Source organism: Nelumbo lutea, chromosome 5, assembly GCF_056320005.1.
Source record: "Nelumbo lutea isolate HS-2025 chromosome 5, American lotus-T2T, whole genome shotgun sequence".
In the NCBI taxonomy this organism is placed as follows: domain Eukaryota; kingdom Viridiplantae; phylum Streptophyta; class Magnoliopsida; order Proteales; family Nelumbonaceae; genus Nelumbo; species Nelumbo lutea.
This window is the reverse complement of record NC_142688.1, coordinates 85,762,402-85,782,884: the sequence shown is the minus strand read 5'-3', so window position 1 is coordinate 85,782,884 and position 20,483 is coordinate 85,762,402. Positions and strand designations below refer to the sequence as shown.

Genomic DNA, 20,483 nt, shown 5'->3' with positions numbered 1-20,483 from the left:
TCTCATACTCAATACCCAACTCCTCAAGTAGAGATCTTAGCCATAGGATTTCAGCCACTCCATTGGCCATGGACCTGTATTCTGCTTCAGCACTTGACCGGGAGACCACACTTTGTTTCTTACTTCTCCAGGAGACAAGGTTTCCTCCCACAAGGGCACAATATCCCGAGGTAGACCTTCTGTCATCAACACTCCCGGCCCAATCTGCATCAGTATAAACCTCCACCTTCATGTGATTGTTGTTCTTGAAAAGTATACCCCTACCTGGGCATCTCTTCAAGTAGGCTAAGATTCTTTCTGCCGCAAGAAGATGTGTGGTTCTAGGAGAATGCATGTACTGGCTGACAACACTAACAGCATAAGTAATATCTGGCCGAGTGAGGCAGAGATATAGGAGCTTTCCTACCAGTTGCTGGAACATAACTTTGTCTTCAAGAAGCTCCCCACTCTCGGCACTAATCCTGTGATTCTGTTCAATTGGTGTATCTGCAGGCTTAACACCTAACTTTCTAGTTTCTGCCAACAGGTCTAGGACATATTTCCTCTGAGATATAAAGATCCCCTGTTTGGATCTAGCAACCTCAATACCCAAAAAATACCGGAGTACACCAAGGTCCTTCACCTCAAATTCTTGGTGAAGAAGCTATTTAAGAGACTCAATCTCATGGCTATCATTCCCTGTGACCATAATATCATCAACATATACTGCCAACAGTGTCAAAGAGGACTCCACCCTCTTGATGAATAGGGTATGATCTGACTGGGCCTGTACATATCCAAACTTCACAAGTGCTAGTCTGAATCTATCGAACCAAGCCCTAGGTGACTGTTTCAAACCATACAAAGCCTTGTTGAGTCGGCAGACCTTCTTACCTACTTCTGCATCATAGAAGCCAGGAGGCAAACGCATGTAAACTTCTTCCTGCAGATCTCCATTCAGGAAGGCATTTTTCATGTTCATTTGGTATAAAGGCCAAGTGTGACTTGCTGCAAGGGACAAGAGAACTCGAATAGTAGTCATCTTGGCTACCGGTGCAAATGTCTCCAAGTAATCTATGCCATAAGTCTGTGTAAACCCTCTTGCAACTAACCGAGCTTTATACCTCTCAATAGATCCATCTGCATTATGCTTCACCGTAAATACCTATCTGCACCCAACTGGTTTCTTTCCTTTTGGCAAATCAACTACCTCCCAGGTGTTGTTCTTCAACAGAGCATCCATCTTAACTTGCATTGCATCTTTCCATTCAGGGACGGATAGGGCTTCTTGCACTGTTCTTGGAATAGGGACATTGGAAATGGAGCTAAGGTAGGACTTGTAGGTAGGAGATAGGCGATCATAGGATAAAAAATGGGAAATACAGTGGGCTGTGGATGTGGTACAATGTCGTTTCCCTTTACGGACTGCAATTGGAAGGTCAAGATCATCTGTAGGGGAAGTCTCTGTGGGCTCTAGGACTGAAGTATCTGGACCTGGAGCTATAGATGAGATTGGAGCTGGTCTGGACTGCTGATGATCAGGATCAACCTGCCTGCACCACCTGTGATAAACCCTCAACTCCTGATCCCTTTGACCACCCTCACCATTGTAGCTTTCCCTCAACTCCTGATCCCTCTGACCACCCTCACCATTGCAGTTCTCATCACCCAATGGAATAGGTAAAGGAACTGCCCCACTCTCACTGCTCTCCCCCTGAAGACAAGAACTCAAACCCCCACTCTCACTACTCTCCCCCTGAGGGGCAACCCGAGGATAATAGGGTGTCCCCTCAAAGAAAGTGACATCCATGGAGACAAACTTCCTCCCGGAGACAGGATCATAACAGCAATAACCCTTTTGAGTTTGTGCATAACCAAGGAAGATGCATTTGGAGGCTTTGGGTTTGAACTTGGAGGGATGGGGTCCGAGAAGCTGAACAAAGCAAGTGCAACCGAATGTCTTAAGGGGAATAGAAAACAAGTCCTCACGTGGGTGTAGAAGCGAAAAAGGAGATCGCATATCAAGGACCCTAGAAGGGACCCGATTAATAAGGTATACCGCCGTGAGGATAGCGTCCCCCCAGAAGCGAATAGGGACATTAGAAGTAAACATGAGGCTTCTAGCCACTTCCAAAATGTGCCTATTCTTCCTCTCGGCAACTCCATTCTGCTGAGGTGTATGAGGGCAAGAGCTCTGGTGGATAACCCCATGATGAAGAAGATAAGATGTCAATGATTTAGCAAAGTATTCCTTTGCGTTATCAGATCGGAGAACTTTGATCTTGGCATCAAACTGGGTTAGGATCATTTGGTGAAAATTTTGGGTCAGGGAAGGTACTTCATCTCGTGAACGCATGAGATAAACCCAAGAAAAGCGGGTATGGTCATCAACAAATAACAAAAAATATCTATACCCACCCATGGAAAGGATATGATAAGGCCCCCAAACGTCAATATGCACAATATCAAAAGAATTATCACTCCTTTTATTACTCAATAAATAAGGCTTTCTACAATGCTTAGCAAACTCACAACTTTCACACTGTAGCTGAGACAACTCAATAGACTCAAATAAAGTAGGAAACAAACTCTGTAAAGATCGAAAGGACAAATGACCTAATCGGTTATGCCAATGCATAACCGGACTCACACTCTTAGAAACAAAAGACAACTTCTCTACTGACTCTCCCTGACGAAACCGCTCCCCGAGCAGATAGATCCCATTCGTCTCACAGCCAGTCCCAATCACCTTCTGCGTCTCCAAGTCCTGAAAAACACATCGGTCAGGGAAGAAGGTTACTGAGCAGTTCATATGCTTGGTAATACTACTGACTGAAAGAAGGTTAGTATCAAGCTTAGTATCAAGCTTAGGAACATGCAAAACAGATGATAGGGAGATAGTATCTGAAAGATTGATGTCACCCTTCCCAGAAATAGGAACCAAGGAGCCATCAGCAATAGATACCTTATCCCTACCAGAAGACAAATGGTAAGTAGTAAACAGTGAAGGCAAGCTAGTCATGTGATCAGATGCACCTTAGTCTATTACCCAACAAGGTTCAGTAGTACCTGGAGCTGAGGCATGATAGGCTAAAGCTCGAGTACCTGAATGGGCGAAGGCAGATGTGACAGGGGCTGATGGAGGCTGCGGTGGCTGAGCTGAACTTCCAACCTCCTTTTCTAGCTGTATTAGGGCAGCCCGAACTGCAGCTAAGGTCCCCAAAGATGTTCCTTTTGTGCCAGATGAGGATGCTGAATCAGTGTTCATGGCTACATGAGCAGTGCCCTTCTTGTTTCTTAACTTCACAGGAACCAAGTGGGGATGCAGTTTCCAACATGTCTCTTTTGTATGTTTGGGTTTCTTACAATGTTCACATACTACATCCTTCTTGTCTTCCTTCCTCCTGTCCTTCTCTGAATCACCCCCTGATTTGGGTGTAGCCGCTACAAAGGCTGATATGGGTTGCATCATAACCTTCCTTCTGGTTTCTTCACTATGTACAAATGAGTAAGCCTGAGAGAGAGTCACATTGTCTCTAGTCAAAATCTGCTGCCTCACAATATGATATTCTGAATTCAGTCCCGCCAGGAACTCAAACACTCTGTTTGTCTCGATGTGCTTTCTATCGGTCTGAGCATCTTTGGGACTCTCCCACTCAAGAGTCTCTAAGTGATCAATCTCATGCCACAAGGACTTCAAGGTAGAGAAGTAGACCGATACCGGTTTCTCTCCTTGTTTAAGGGTGTTCACTTCACATTTCAATTCATATGCTCTGGCAACATTAAGGGGTTGGGAGTAAGTTTCTTTCATAACATCCCATATCTCCTTAGCTGTTTTTGCCCACAAATAATTCCGGCTAATATGAGGCTGCATAGAATTACACAGCCATGTCATTACCAAGTAGTTTTCTTGCATCCACTTGGTATATGTCGGGTCTCCCTTGGAAGGTTCTTTCATATCTCGCAGGAGGTACCCTAATTTACCTCTTCCACCAATAGCCATCATGGCTGATTGGGCCCATTCCAAATAGTTTGATCCATCAAACTTTACGGTCGTAATCTGACCACCCATCTCAGAAATACCACCATAACTGATGTTCCCAAGACTGCCTTCTGCCTGAATTTTAGACTCCATTTCTGTCAAGTCTCAAAACAGTACTTGAATCACCAATCACAATCAAAACAGTATAGGCCTGATCTGTATTCTCAGTGTATGTGCACAAAACCGAAGTAATTCTGATCTGAAACCAACTAGCCAACACAGCAGTAGCTGTCCGTAGATCTCTAACCCCCTTAGAACTCTGAGAACAGCTTTAAAACAAAACTGATATGCTAGGGAAAGTTAGGGTTTTAATCAGTCCTGAAAGGAAGCAATTCAGTTGCACAGTCCAAACTATATAGATGAGCTTTCAGTAGGGTTTTAATCAGTCCTGAAAGGAAGCAATTCAGTCGCACAGTCCAAACTGTATAGATGAGCTTGCAGTAGGGTTAATAAGAAACCCTAGAATCTGATCGGATCTACCAATCAACTTAAGAGTAGCTCTAGGTAGATCACAGAGTTCAGTCAACCACTAGAGCTTGCCGCAGATCACTTTCAAACCCTAGAGTAGAAAGGAACACAGTTCGGTCCAGGGTTTGATGTAAAACCCTAGGAAATCGAAGAGAGGAAGAGCTAGAATGGTTCGGCCTTCCCCTCCAGATAGGTCCAACCTATCTTCTCTGAAAGAACTTCTATTAAAAAGTAACAACTTACAAGGAAAAAATAGTTCGCTGCCTTCTAGGGTTACCTGAACCCTAGTCTTCTCTGGTCCTTCCTGACCACCAACACTCTGCAACCCTAGCAAGTTTCCAACAGCCGCTAGTACCTCTGGCGATCTCCAAGAATCAGTCTGCGAACTCCTCCTTTTCAGCTTTCAGTCCTAGGAGATTCTCATGTGGTCGGCTGGTATTAGACTCACATGAAAAACCCTAACTTGGCTCTGATACCATGTAGGTTTTCAAGACTGCTATTCAGTCTTGATCACTAAGAGATTTTAGGTTCGATGAGAAGAGAAAGTGAAGAAGATGTAGAAGAAAGAGTGATGGAGGCGCAATAGAACACAGATTTTGAGGAGAAGAACAGAATGTCAATCATTCTGCCGCCGCCACTTTAAGTTAATATATATAGGTTATGCTAGTTACATGAAAGGACATATCTGCCCTTGGTGTTTACATCATAACTGTGACTAGATAACAACCAATATAAAACTGAAACTAGAAATAACAAAACAACAAAATAACCACAGCTGTGACTAGATACATTCTACCCTACGGACAGAGTGGTACCACATATGTGGGGCCCACATCAATGTTCTCTACAAAGAGTATGCATTAATAAATATGAATGTAGATACAATAATAGAACTTAGAAAGTGAATGAGTTTCATATCTTAGTTGCTCATCAAAAAAAAAAAAAAAAATAGTTACATATCTTAGAAAATAAAAGTGGGTTCTAAATTAGTTAAATTTGAAGTCATAAAAGAATATATATTCAGCAAGGCAATTTCTATGGTTCCAGAAAGGTATGGTAACTGAACATTTTTAACTAATCAGAAACCCATGTGAATTTGGATGAATACCAGTTGATTGGTTACCATATGGACAAATACTAGTTGATTGGATATAAGTTTTTCAGGTACAACACCTTTTGGTACCATAGTGGGACTTGTTCAGTAAACATTGGGTAATAAGAAGTATAAACAACAAATTTAGAAAACTAGACAATTTCTTATTTGCATTCTATTCACTAAAAGCAGTATTACCCAACATATCCCACCACTTCTGCTATTTTCTTAGGGAAGATAATTCTTTTGGGATTGATTGATTAGTCATCAACATTTTTTTTGGATGTTAATGTTGGTTTGTCTTATAATCTTTAAGAATTCTGCTATTTTCACTTTTTGTGCATCTGTCATAGTGGATAGACTCTTCCCCCTCTCCACTTTTCTTTTCAAGTTATTATTTTTGTCTTGGCATATGCAATCAACAGTTTTATCATTTCCCTATTCATCTGTATAATTGCAGCTATTAGATCTTATTTACAATAAGTCTAAGGTATTTGTTAATTAATAGACAATTGTTACTTTGTGTGGTGATATGCAGATTTTGTTAAAACATTGCCGGGACAATTATTGCCATTTCTGCTTGAGTGAACTACCAGCAGATATGGTTCCCTGTACATCATGCTCAATATCATTATACTGTTCCCAGCACTGCCAAGCAAAAGCAGGGGGGAAACCATCTGGAAGCAATGCAAACAATTATTCTATTCCTAAAAGTGTGCCACCTGATCTTGAAAGATACATTGCTGAGACTTTGGCCATTGATTCTGGATATGCTTTAGTAGATGCAAATGCTGACCACTTCTTTGAACATGGACATGAGTGTGGAGGTGCACATTGGCCTGCAGTATTACCATGTGAAATTGTCTTGGTTGGTCGAGCTCTGGTGAAGTCTATAGTTGACAAAGGTCATTCCAAGGGGGGTTCTGAAACCATTGAATCTTTGGTATTTGTTGGATCCTTGCTAATTTTCCTGCCCAATTTTGTCATTTTATGATAGGAACTAATCACCCTTTTTTTCTTGTAGGAGCTTTTAAATAACTATGCACAAATGACTTTAGAAAGAAAACTAGAAACACATATTTACTCCATTATACTGGCTTACTGCCTTCAGCAGTCTTATGGTCTTGAGTTTTCTTTGACTGGGGCTTCTATTTCACAGGTATACATGACACTCTCTTAAATCTTTCTTTCTTTTTCATTTTTATGTACCTGTAGGATCAAGTCAAAGTTGAAATCAACTATTTGACCACTGGGTCCCATATGTTGACTTTCCCCAGCCTAGGGCGTTTAGAGTTTAAGTTTCATGTCGATTGAGTAAGTAGTGTGTCCGTTATGGTCAATAGAAGAAGTTTGTTAAGTTGGAGTCCACAGATTTGACATCCTTTGTTTTAGTAGTTTATTAATTTTAGAGTTAGTGTGCCAGTTTGCATTGGATTGCCAGGTTCATGGAGAGGAATGGACTCCATCATAGTTTTCAAAGCGCCAAGGCAAGGCTAGGCAACAGGGGGGCGCCTTGTCACCTAGTCACCTAACTGTTGCCTAGGCAATGGATTTTTTTAAGTAAAAAAATATATATCCTAAGGTAGTTCCCTGGGTTCCAGAACCATATTTCCTTAATAATTATCCATAATTTCATAAGAAAAGCATAAACTTCATGTAGAAAATCAACATGAATAGGACAAATGCTAGTTGACTTGCAAGTTGTTAGGGCCCAACTAGATCAAACCGAGGCCCAGTTAAGCCTAGCTCCAGCACAGTCCATTGATTACCCACAACTTAACCTACAGTTCTAGGAGAGTGCATATACTGACTAACAACACTAACTTCATAACTGATATCCAGTCGTGTGAGACAAAGATGGAGAAGTTTTCCAACCAACCGTTGGAACAGAGCTTTATCTTCAAGGGGTTCTCCACCTTCTGCATTGATCTTGTGATTTTGTTCAATAGGCGTGTCAGCAGGTTTAACACCCAGCTTCCCTGTTTCTTCCAACAAATCAAGAACATGCTTTCTTTGGGAAACAAAAATCCCATGTTTACCTCAATGCCCAAGAATATCGTAGCTCTCCTAGGTCTTTTACCTCAAACTCTTGATGAAGGAGTTCCTTAAGTGACTCAATCTCACGGATATCACTCCCTATCACTACAATATCATCCACATATACAGCAAGCAGTGTTAAGGAAGAGTCCACTTTCTTAATAAACAGAGTGTGATTTGACTGGACTTGCACATAGCCAAACTTCTCAAGAGCTTGTTTGAATCTATCAAACCAAGCTCTAGGAGACTGTTTTAGTCCATATAGAGCTTTGTTCAGCCGACAAACCTTCTTTCCTGTTTCTACACTATAAAATTCAAGAGGCAACTTCATGTAAGCTTCTTCTTACAAGTCTCCATTGAGGAAGACATTTTTAACATTTATCTGAAACAAAGGCCATGAGTAACTGGCTGCAAGAGATAATAAAACTTTGATAATGGTTATCTTTGCTACTGGTGCAAAAGTCTCCAAGTAGTCTATGCCATATGTCTGAGTAAATCCCTTTGCAACTAATCTGGCCTTACACCTTTCAATGGAACCATTAGCATTATGCTTCACAGTAAACACCCATCTACATCCAACCAGTTTCTTCCCTTTAGGTTGATCAACTAGCTCTCAGGTATTGTTCTTCAGAAGGGCATCCATTTCTACCTTCATTGCATCCTTCCACTCAAGTACTGACAAGGCTTCCTGCATTGTTCTGGGAATGGGAATATCAGCAATGGATGCAAGAAAGGGCTTGTAAGGAGACAGATGATCATAAAACAGGAACTGGGAAATACAGTGGGTTGTAGATGAAGTGCAACGACATTTGCCTTTACGAACAGCAATGGGGAGGTCAAGGTCATCCAATGGAGGTGAGGGTTCAACAGTGGAAGGTATCTCATCTATAATGGAAGATAAAGGAACTGCGGTACCTAGATTTGGATCCACAAAAGGAATTGGGGCTGGTCTAGACTGCTGATGATAGAAATCAACCTGCCTCCACCGTTTGTGATAAACTCTTAAATCCCGACACCTCTAACAACCCTCCCCATTACACCCCTCTTCACTGATTGGGACAGGTAATGGAACTTCTGGTGAGTGAATCCCAACCTCACTACTCCCCCCCTGAGAAGAAACCCTAGGATAATAAGGTACATCCTCAAAGAAAGTGACATCCATAAAGACAAACCTCCTCCTAGAAGTAGGTTCATAGCAGCAATATCCCTTTTGAGTTTGTGCATAACCAAGGAAAATACATTTTGAGGCTTTAGGATCAAATTTGGAACGATGAGGGCCAAGAGTTTGAACAAAGCAAGAACAACCAAAGGTTTTAAGGGGAATGGTGAACAACTCTTTAGCAACTAGGCGCCCTTGGCTGGGCACCTCGCCCAAGCGCCTTGACTTTTGGCAACTAGGCGCCCTTCTAGGTGACAAAAATGACAAGGTGGGCACCTTTTATAATGTCATTTATATTGATGTATCTTATTAATGTATGTGTTAATACATTTTATTATATGCTATATATATCAATTATACTTTGTTTTAATGTTTTACTATTGAAATTTAAAAGATCAAAGGGTTTTGAGGAGAGAAAAAGAAAGAAAGAAAGAAATAGGAAAGAAACAATAGAATAATAAAGTTCTTTTTTTCCATTCTCTCTCTCTAATTAAATAAAACAGAAACTCCATCCTTGTTTTTTTTCTATTTTACTTTCTATCTTGAATATTTATCATATAAAGTTAATAAGCTTCTTTAGCTGCTAATTAATATGAATTTGCTCTATTAATACTTATTATAGTAGTATTATTTTTGAAAATAATGAAATTAATACATGTAAAAGATTTTTATCTTTTAGATGTGATGATTTTCCACATTTTTAGATGAAATTTAAGGTTCTTAATAAAGAGAATTGCTATTTTTTCAATTAGCATACATGTTGAATGGTATATAAAACTAGGAAACTAGCCAAAAGTCAGTTTTTTATATTATAGAACTTTTATCGCCTAAGCGACTAGGCGACTAGGCACCCCAATATCGCCTAGAATCGCCTAGACGCCTTGAAAACTATGTTGATGTCTCCCTTGCCAGAAATGGGAATAAGAGAGCCATCAACAATAGACACTGTCTCTGTCAGAGGATAAGTGATAGGTAGTAAACAGTGAGGACAAGCCAGTCATATGATCAGATGCACCTGAGTCTATCACCCAACAATGTTAAGTGTTACCTAGGGCTGAAGCATGATAAGCTGAGGCCCGTTTACCTGAATGAGCAAAATCTGAAGTGGGAGGAGCTAATGTTGTGACTGACGGCTGAGATGATGGTGTTGAATTACCAATTTCACTCTCCAACTAAGTCAAAGCAGCCCAGATGGTAGCTAAGGTGTCTAGGGAAGTGGCTCTTGTGCCCGATAAGGTAGCACAATCAGTAGTAACAGCCACATTGGCATTTCCCCTTTTGTTTCTGAGTTTTGCTGGAACTAGATGGGGATGTAACTTCTAACAAGTGTCTTTAGTATGCTTAGGTTTCTTACAATGTTGGAATAATGTTAAGATAACTTAATTGCAGATGTTAGGACCTGTTTGGCTAATTAAAGTGTTTTTTATTTCGTTTTTTATTTCTGTTATGTCTGTTATTGTACTCAGGGGCACAAGGGTCTTTTCCCTTGTTATTTATGTCACCCTATATATAGTAAAATAAACACTGGCGCCGCCAATACTGTTACATTGCAAACCTTCTCTCTTCTCTCCTCTCTTCTCTCCTCTCTTCTCTTCTCTTCTTCTCTTCTCTTCTCTCCTCTCTTCTCTCCTCTCTTCTCTTCTCTTCTTCTCTTCTCTTCTCTCCTCTTCCACTTATCTCTGGCCGGCTACACTGTCAAGAGGGTATCAGAGCAAGAATGCTGATTAAAAGAGAGCAGATCGATCAACCCTACTGTCAAGAGAAGATCAATCAACCCAAAGAACAGATCGAACAGACTAGCAGAAAGGAAATCTGATTCTGGACTACAGAATAGCTACGACTGGTACAGTTCTCCCTATTTTTTCTCTTCTTTACTCTCCTTGGTCATGTACCGAGTGAAAACCCTATGAATCTGGGGCGGCTGAATGCTGTCAAACTTGTGTAACCCTAGTTTTCTTGGATCGTGTGATCCTATTCATGTGTTAAGACAACTGTAGGTCAATGCTGACCTGTCTTCTCAATGGTTTGAGTTGACTATAAGAAAGAAGGATCTCTCCTGCTGATTAGTGGTTGTTAGACACTCTGGAATTCTGGTAGGTGGGGACTGATAAAACTATACAGGTCTGAAATCTGCCGAATATTACCTCAGTTTTGTCCGGAATTGGTACTGTTTGTGCTCAATCTGGTTGGTAAACCCAAGTGTGTGGGTGTGAACTGAGTGGAGCATTGTTTTGTGGAGTAAGGAGTGGTCCTAAGTCCGGTGTGTGGGACTGATTAACTACTTGACCATGTCGACTGAGAATTCTGCTACTTCAGAGATCTTAGGGAGGCACAATGGAGTGAGTGGGGGAATGGATATGAGCTTTCCCATGGCTGTCATTCCCTTTGATGGTCTGAATTACCTTGAGTGGTCTAGGGGGATAGAACTCTACATCACTGCTAGGGGGCAAATAGGATACATCAATGGGAGAGTAAAGGAACCGAAGTATGGAAGTGCTGAGCATGATAGGTGGAACCAAGAGAACAGTATGGTGATGTCTTGGCTCTTGGTTTCAATGCTGCCACAAGTAAGGAAGACTTTTATGTGGGCTGAAACTGCTTGTGAGATATGGGAACAAGCGAAGTCCACTTATTCAGAACAGAGACACTATGCCAAGATATATCAACTACAAGCTGAATCTTCTACTTGCAAGCAGGGGGAGAGGAGTCTCTCGATGTACTATTCTGATTTGACATCAATATGGAAAGAACTTGATCACTATCAGAATGTGAATTGGAAGTTTGATGAAGATGCAAAGGCCTATAAGTCACTTGTATCACAGCAACGCGTGTTTGCCTTCCTCCTAGGGCCAAATCCGTCATATGAGTCCATCAGGGTACAGATCTTGGGTAGTAAAGACTTGCCATCAGTCCAGGAGGCGTATGCCTTGGTGTAGTCAGAAGAAAGCAGAAGAAGTGTGATGAATGGTGTAGAAGGGGAGTCAGTTGCCCTAGCAGCCCAGGGAAATTCAGATACAAATGTCAAAGGTGGCTTTAAAAGGGGTGACACTCAGAAAAAATCAAAAGATAAAAGCAAACTTTGGTGCACTCACTGCCAGAAGACACGACACACTAAAGATACATGCTGGGATCTCCGTGGAAAACCTAAATGGGCACAGGATTTGGGTAAGAAGTCAGCACCGGATCAGGGCAAGAAACCAGGCCAGTAGAATCAAAAAAGGTATAACTCAGCTAATATGGCATCGACAGAGACTAGTCCTTCCGTAACTCAGGAGAGACATCCCGGTTCTGACCCTAAGGAAGATATTATCAACTCCTTCTGTGACCATTTGGAATTGTATGGTAGGACTCTCCGCCAGGTGGATTCTGGGCCTACTCCTTCTACCTCATTTGCGTCTACATCAGGTAATGCCACAGCCTTCCATGTGTCATCTCATACTACTGATTCACCTTGGATTATTGACTCTGGAGCCTCAAATCACATGACCGGTAAGTCAAATTTGTTCCAGAACCTTCTCTCTAGGAGAGATAAGGTACGACTGGCTGATGGTTCTTTTTCTACCATAGCTGGCCAAGGCACCATATCTCTCCCACTTGGCCTTACTCTTCCTAATGTCCTACATGTTCCGAAATTACCTATTAATTTGTTGTCCATTAGTAGCATTACTCACTCTTTGAACTACTCAGTCACCTTTTTTCCGTCTGCATGTGTGTTTCAGGATTTGACCTCGGGGAAGACGATTGGTAGAGGAAGCATGGTGGATGGTCTCTATGTGTTGGAGAATAATGCTGGTCTAGTGGCGACTGAGTCCACAAGTTCGTCGAGTGAGAGTCAAGCCTATTTATGGCATAGTCGTCGAGTGAGTCCACAAGTGCCACAAATTCTGAAAGATTTTCAACGCATGGTGTTCACTCAGTTCCAAACGGAAATTCATATTTTCCAGTCGGACAAGGAATATTTCCATAGTGATCTCACGAAGTTCTTTGCCCGTGGCTTGCTGATTCATTTGAATGTGCCAAAACAGTTCTGGATGGATGTAGTGTTGTGTGCGACATATATCATCAATCGCATGCCCTCTCGGCTACTAGAGTATAAGGCCCCACATCAGCTCTTGTTTCCTACAGCCCCGTTGTCCACCATTCCGATGCATGTTTTTGGGTGTCATTGTTTTGTCCACAACCTGTCACCTACTCGTGGTAAACTTGACCCTCGGGCTATTCCTTGTGTTTTTCTTAGTTACCCTTCATCTCAAAAGGGGTATCGTTGTTATGATCCCATTGCCTACAAGTACTATGTTTCCATTGATGTCTCATTCTTTGAGAGTCAACCATTCTTCTCGATTTCTCCTCAGGGGGAGAGTAGGGTTGAGGAGAAACAGGCGACGACTCAGATTCAACTACCTCCTTTACCCGATCCTCCTCCATTCCGAGTTTCTCATCGTCGCCATAAGAGCCAACAGAGTTCAAGAGCCGTGGAGCCGGACACTATGCAACCAACATCATCGGATTCACCCGAGGCAGATCCGTCTCATCAACCAGGTACACTTGCTCCCATTGCTCCTTTAAATGTTGATTCACCTGTCCCCAATGATCTTAATATTCCTATTGCTAAGAGAAAGGGTGTTAGATCTTGTACCACTAATCATCCTATCTCTAATTTTGTGTCCTATGAGCATGTTTCACCTTCGTACCGTGCCTTTCTCTCTTCTGTGGATAGTGTTCCCATCCCTAAGACTGTGGCAGAAGCCTTGTCAAAACCTGAATGGACAGATGCAATGCAGGAAGAAATTGATGCCTTACACAAAAATGGTACGTGGGAGTTGGTAGATCTTCTTGAGGGGAAGGAACCAGTGGGGTGCAAGTGGGTGTTCACAGTGAAACACAAAGCTGATGAAACTGTTGAAAGGTACAAGGCTAGACTGGTAGCAAGATGCTTCACACATGTATATGGAGTGGACTATGCAGAGACTTTTGCTCTAGTAGCGAAGATGAACTCCATCCGGATTCTCCTTTCCTTGGCAGCAAATCTTGACTGGGATCTTTACCAATTGGACATCAAGAATGCCTTCTTGAATGGTGACTTGGAAGAGGAGGTGTACATGACCCAACCCCCAGGGTTCTGTGCCAAAGACAGTGAACAAAAGGTGTGCAGGTTAAAAAAGTCCCTATATGGGTTGAAACAATCACCTCGGGCTTGGTTTGGTAAGTTCCATTTAGCAGTCCAACAGATGGGATTCAAACAATGCCAATCAGATCATACCCTGTTTGTAAAAAGAGGTGAAGGTAAAATTGCAGCTCTTATTGTGTATGTGGATGACATAGTGATCACAGGAGATTGGGAGGCTGAAATCCAGAGACTAAAAAAATTCTTAGCCAATAAATTTGAGGTGAAGGATCTAGGCCCCTTACGATACTTTCTTGGAATTGAAGTTGCCCGCTCTCACAAGGGCATCTTTATTTCCCAACGGAAGTATGTACTAGATCTACTAGAAGATACAGGCAAGTTGGGGGTAAAACCATTTGATTCACCTATTGAACCTAATCACCATCTAGGAGACTATCAAGGAGAGTTTTTGAAAGATGTAAAGATGTTCCAAAGACTCATGGGGAGACTTCTGTATTTGTCTATGACCAGGCCTGGTATTGCCTATGCAGTGGGTGTCCTTAGTCAATTCATGCACAGCTCGAGGACAACTCACTTTGAGGCTGTAGAGAGGATCTTGAGATATCTCAAGAAGTTTCCTGGAGCTGGTTTGTTGTTCCAGAAACACAGTCACTTAAAAGTGGAAGTATATACTGATGCAGATTGGGCAGGAGCAGTCAATGACCGAAAGTCTACCAGTGGTTATTGTGCCTTTGTAGGAGGAAACCTTGTCACATGGAGAAGCAAAAAACAAAGTGTGGTGGCTAGATCCAGTGCTGAAGCAGAGTATAGAGCGATGGCTCATGGGGTTGCGGAAATCATGTGGATAAGAAATCTGTTAGGTGAACTGGGTTTCGTAGTAAGCAATCCTATGTCACTCTACTGTGACAATAAAGCTGTCATCAATATTGCTACTAATACAGTTCTACATGATAGGACGAAACACATTGAAGTGGACAAGCATTTTATCAGAGAGAAACTTGAAAGTGGAGAAGTGTGCAAACCATATGTCAGCTCGGTAGAGCAACTTGCAGATATCTTCACCAAAGGTCTTCATCATGTGTGACACAAAGATTTGTGTGACAAGTTGGGCATGATTGACATCTATGCTCCAACTTGAGGGGGAGTGTTGGAATAATGTTAAAATAACTTAGTTGCAGATGTTAGGGCTTGTTTGGCTAATTAAAGTGTTTTTTATTTCTGTTATGTCTGTTATTGTACTCAGGGGCACAAGGGTCTCTTGCCTTGTTATTTTTGTCGCCCTATATATAGTAAAATAAACACTGGCGCCGCCAGTACTGTTACATTGCAAACCTTCTCTCTTCTCTCCTCTCTTCTCTTCTCTTCTCTCCTCTCTTCTCTTTTCTTCTCTCCTCTCTTCTCTTCTCTTCTTCTTCTCTTCTCTTCTCTCCTCTTCTTCTTCTCTTCTCTTCTCTCCTCTTCCACTTATCTCTGGCCGGCTACACTGTCAAGAGTTCACATACTAGGTCCCTCTTGTCTTCCTTCTTCATATCCCTCTCCTTATCACCCCTAAACTTAGGTTTAGCTGCTGCCAAGGCTGATTCAAAAGGTTGATGCTGCAACATAACCTTTCTCCTACTCTCTTCAATGTGCACTAAGGAATAGTTTTGTGATAGGGTCGCACTGTCTCTCGTCAGTAGTTGTTGTTTCACAATATCATATTTAGAATTCAGACCAGTTAGGAACTCAAACACCCTATTAGTTTCAACTTGCTTTCCGTAAGTCTATGCATCCTTCTGACTTTCCCACTCAATTGTTACTAGGTGGTCAATTTCATGCCATAAGGATTTCAAGGTTGAGAAGTAAACCTAGACTGGTTTCTCTCCTTACTTAATATTATTAATCTCACATTTCAGCTCATAAGCCCTAGCAACATTAAGGGGTTGGGGGTAGGTCTCTTTCATGGGGTCCAAAATTTCCTTAGCTGTTTTTGCCCACAAGTAGTTTTGGCTGATATGTGGTTGCATGGAGTTGCACAGCCATGTCATAACCAAATAGTTCTCCTGAACCCATTTGGCATAGGTTTGGTTCTCCTTGGTTCCTTCACATCCCCCAACAAATAATTCAGTTTTCCTCTACCCCCAATGGTCATCATGGCTGATTGGGCCCATTCTAAGTAGTTTGATCCGTCAAACTTGACAATTGTAATCTGAAAGGTGTTCTCAAACATGTTACCAGAACCACCAGCCCACAAAACACCTCCCCCTTGATTCTTAAACGCCATTCTTGTTAAGATATTAATCAAAAAACACCCTTTTTAGCACTGAGATAAGTGAAACTGCACCCAGAAATTGTTAACAGCCGACCTAGGAGGGTGAATTAGGTTCGGCATTTACCCAGAAATAATAAAACAGCTCTACTAGATCTCCAGAGAACTAAAAACACTCAGTCTGGAATGGGAACAGGTCCAACTACTGCCCCAGAATTAACAACAGCCTTGAGTTTCATGGTTTTCTCTTAAAACCCTAAAAACCTCAAGAGAAGAGAAGAGATTTCCCAACCGCACCTCTCAGAATAAACAAAAGGAACCCTTTTTTAGATCGATCTCAAGGAAATCAACTTACTTCAGGAAAAAACTCTGGCTGCCACCTTCTAACTGATGTCTGAACCCTAATCTTGAGGATTCCAACCTTCTTCTGATTCTTCCTGATCACTGGATCTCTCCAAGGTTCTACAGTCCCTTGAGTAGCAGCTGCACACTGCCAGCAACCTCCAAGAATCAGCCGACGACCTTCTTTCTGCTGGAACTTCCAACCCTAGGAAGTTCTCATGTGGTCAGCCTGATTAGACTAGCATAAGAACTCTTAGGTTGGCTTTGATACCAAGTAGTCGAATAGGATGCAATCAGTCCTAGGTTCAATGTGAAATAAACAAAGGAAAGATTGAGAAGAGACAAGAAGACAAAGAGATGAGAAGAGGAGAAGGGCCAATTGTCGCCCTTACTGCTTACATGGCAAAATAATAAAAGAACTAATAACTACCAACCGAAATAACTAACTGCTAACTACAATCACACGAACACAGTGGGGACCACATCACTGTTCTCTACAGACAAAAATAAAATAATTCCCAATTTTGCTAGAATTATGACTCTAACTTAGTAACTTAACTCTCACTTTCTAATTTAACTCTTAATCAAATTAGGAAAATTAAATTTTGGTATAATTAGGAAAACCAACTCTTAATGCAATTTGGTTGTGGTAAAAAGACCCTAATGCATTTAGGAAAACAAACTACTGACTGAAATAATGGAAATAACTTCTTAAAATTATTTTTATATTCCTACTAGCCATAAATACATGAAAAATTAAAAAAAAAAACTAGATTTTATTCATTATCTCTTACATCGAATGCATTTTCCGTAAAATCAACAACGAAAAAGGCTTTCTGATAATTGATCTTAATTTCTTAGTTGAAACTTGCTAAACTGTAAAACAAAAATTTTACTCTAAGTTGTTCTCAAGTCCTTTGATATATGGATGCAGTTGGTTATTCTTATATGTCAAATCAAGGTGAATTCTATGGCAATTGTCCAAATGAAGTCAGTAGATGCCTATGGGCCACTAGAGCAATCAAGAAGTCAACCATCTACTAAAGGTGCTTTAACTAGCAATATAGAACAGGTCTGTACTCATCATTATTTTATTGGTTTTTACCTGGCCTTGGTTACTGTTTTTCAATAAGTTATTATCTTTGCATTAGTTTTCATTCTGATAATTTTTGTTGAATAATTTCTTGTACAATAATTTTTAAAGTTTTTTTGGGGGGTTCAATACAATCTATGGCACCCATATATGACATTAAATACTAATAAATACTAATATTATATGACATTAAATACTAATATTATAAAATATCACACACACAATCACATTTCCTTCTATTCTTCCTCTCTTCCCTATCTTCTTCTTCATCTTTTACAGACTAAATCAAATGAGGAATCTTCTATTTAACTAATGCCGTTTAATTATTTTTGCATTGAAGAATGTATTACTAAGAATTGTTGGCATGTGTCTTGTTATCACTCAAAGTTTTGCAACTGTCCTGAAATATTCAGTTGGTATAAATTTCTTCTCCTTTGATCATTTCTGTTCTGATTATTTTCATTCTTATAGGTCAGAGTCGGTCAAGCCATTTATCCAGCTGGTAGTTTATTTAACCATTCATGCCAGCCAAATGTTCATGCATATTTCATTTCACGCACCCTTTTTATACGAACAACAGAATTTGTGCCAGCAGGGTATCCCCTGGAGCTATCTTATGGCCCACAGGTATGATATCCTAGACAAGCTGATTAGTATTCTTATGTTTATTTCTGAATCTTCTGTTTTATTAGGGTATTATGCCTCTACTGCATAGGTTTGGATTTAAATGGATTGATCTGCTGTATTGGCTGTATGTGTGTTTGTACTGATAAAAGTTGATATTTCTCTGTTTTTGCAGGTTGGTCAGCAGGAATTCAAAGTCCGCCAGCAATTACTGGAAGATCAATACTCATTCAAGTGCCAGTGTGGTGGATGTTCTGAAATGAATTTATCTGATCTTGTTATAAATGCATTTCGGTGTGCAAAACCAAATTGTCTTGGCACAGTTTTAGATAGTTGTATGGCTAAGCATACACAACAAAAAGTTAGTTGGTTACAAGTTATTCCAAATTTTGGCAGCTTTGAGCACCATTTACCTGTATGCTATATTGTCATTCTCCATTCCAGTTAATTTGAATTTCTTTCCTGTCAAAGCATATACTAAGAAGAAGAACTATTTTGGGTTTGTTCTTGGATATTTGTCATATGGATTGACAAGCAGGAGAATGTAGACCACCATTAATATCTTTCCTGATATTTCTGATGCAAAATGCAACAGACATGTATAGTCTGAACAATCCAACTACTGTTTTTTTTATTGATCACTCTTAACTTATTTTAGATAGAAGAAAAAATGATTTATATACAATCATTCCATACATCCCATTTTTAGGTTGGCATCTGCTACCTAACCCATACTTTTCTGGTTACATTTCAACCTCCGGCAACCAAAAATAGTTGTGCCCTATTTACTCTGGTCAATAGGTCCAGAGTAAATAGTCAATAGGTCCAAAAATAGTTGGGTGTGATCATACCAGCACTAATGCACCGGATCCCATCAGAACTCCAAAGTTAAGCGTGCTTGGGCAAGAGTAGTACTAGGATGGGTGACCTCCTGGGAAGTCCTTGTGTTGCACCCCAACTTTATTTTTGTTTTATCAAAAAAAAAAAAAAAAGAACTCTTTCTACACTTTATGGTCTTGGGTTGCCCAAACTGCAGTCATCAAAATATAATTTGATAAGGTGAGGACATGGCAAGCACCATCGCAAAGAGACCACTGATCTAGCTGTGGAAGATGAAGCCACACTCAATTGGAGGTTACAAAGCTTTGTAGAGTTGATAAAGATGAGACATTCATATTGTTCACATCAAATATTTTGGTGCTTCCTTGTGTAGGAACCAGCTATAAAATAGCGGATTGTATCCCATTGTTAGGTAGTGAATTGATGGTAGGGTTCAACTTATATACTTCACTCCTTGTCCTTGGACAAAATTCAAAGGAAAAAGGAAATCAAAAGAAAAAGGTGAATCATTGACAAAAAGGTTGGTAATGATCACTAATTTGATTGGGACAAATTTGGTGATCTCTTTTGTAGGATTTATTGAATAATAGTTTTTAATTCCTGCTTAGCCAGCACAATGCTGGTGTTCATTTTCTAGACCATCCTTATGGCCTCCCCTGCCAAGGGATACTCTAGGTTTTCTATTAGCATGAAGCATTTCAATATTATTTTCTTTGTCACTGAAGCATCTGCATATTTTGAAGATTGACAAACTGAAAAGAGAAGACATCAGTAAAGTGGCCCAGATCCTGCTTGAACAAACCAATAGCACCTTTCAAGTTGATCCTGGATATTGTTTGAATTGTGGTTCTTATAATGATCTAGAATCCTCACATGCCATAGCCAAGAAAGCTGAGATCTATATCTATAGGTACAATGAAACTGTATTGTTTTGCTGCTTTGTATCCTACCATGGTACTATTCCTTGAACAGCTCCCATTTGCAATGGTTAATAGTTGAAACTGTGCACATGATCTTTAATCTTCTCTGAGGATGAAACATACTAAAAATTAGAAATTCAATTCTAACAGGCTGCACAGTGAAATAAATTCAATGGAAGTTGCAACTAATACACTCACGGATGCTTTGGAATCACTTTATATACTGAGATCAACATTGCATGCATATAACAAAGACATGGCAGAGGTAGGTCTCTCTCATCTTATAATTAGTCAATCTTGTATTAAGTAGCAGCTGCTAACCCTCTTTTGTTATTTGGAGTGAGCTATTTTTAATAGTGCTTTTTATAAGAGTAGAAAATGCTTTGAGAAAAAGAATAGAATCTGGTCTCTCACTGCCTCAGCTGTACTTCATGGGATCAATGGATTTGGATGGCATAGCTATGCTACATAGACAATAACTCTGACTCACAATTACGATTTTTATGTACTACC

The 20,483-nt window shown here is 40.5% G+C and overlaps 1 protein-coding gene and 1 non-coding gene across 5 annotated transcripts in view; both read left to right on the top strand.

Annotated features, from left to right (window-relative positions):
• Positions 1-20,483, top strand: part of TPR9 (Tetratricopeptide repeat (TPR)-like superfamily protein) — a 109,789-nt gene that overhangs the window by 85,513 nt on the left and 3,793 nt on the right. For 2 of the 4 annotated variants that reach the window (XM_088947897.1, XM_088947898.1), the window contains exons 7-13: positions 6,121-6,525; positions 6,607-6,741; positions 17,428-17,565; positions 18,058-18,213; positions 18,386-18,571; positions 19,794-19,960; positions 20,121-20,235. In XM_088947897.1, the coding sequence (XP_088804023.1) occupies positions 6,121-6,525; positions 6,607-6,741; positions 17,428-17,565; positions 18,058-18,213; positions 18,386-18,571; positions 19,794-19,960; positions 20,121-20,235 (1,302 nt within the window). Of the gene's footprint in view, positions 1-6,120; positions 6,526-6,606; positions 6,742-17,427; positions 17,566-18,057; positions 18,214-18,385; positions 18,626-19,793; positions 19,961-20,120; positions 20,236-20,483 lie in introns of all 4 variants that reach the window. The other 2 variants (XM_088947895.1, XM_088947896.1) reach the window with 1 other exon arrangement.
• LOC148853253 (5S ribosomal RNA) lies at positions 19,048-19,166 on the top strand. The gene has a single exon (XR_016100121.1). It is a non-coding gene; the product is annotated as a 5S ribosomal RNA (ribosomal RNA).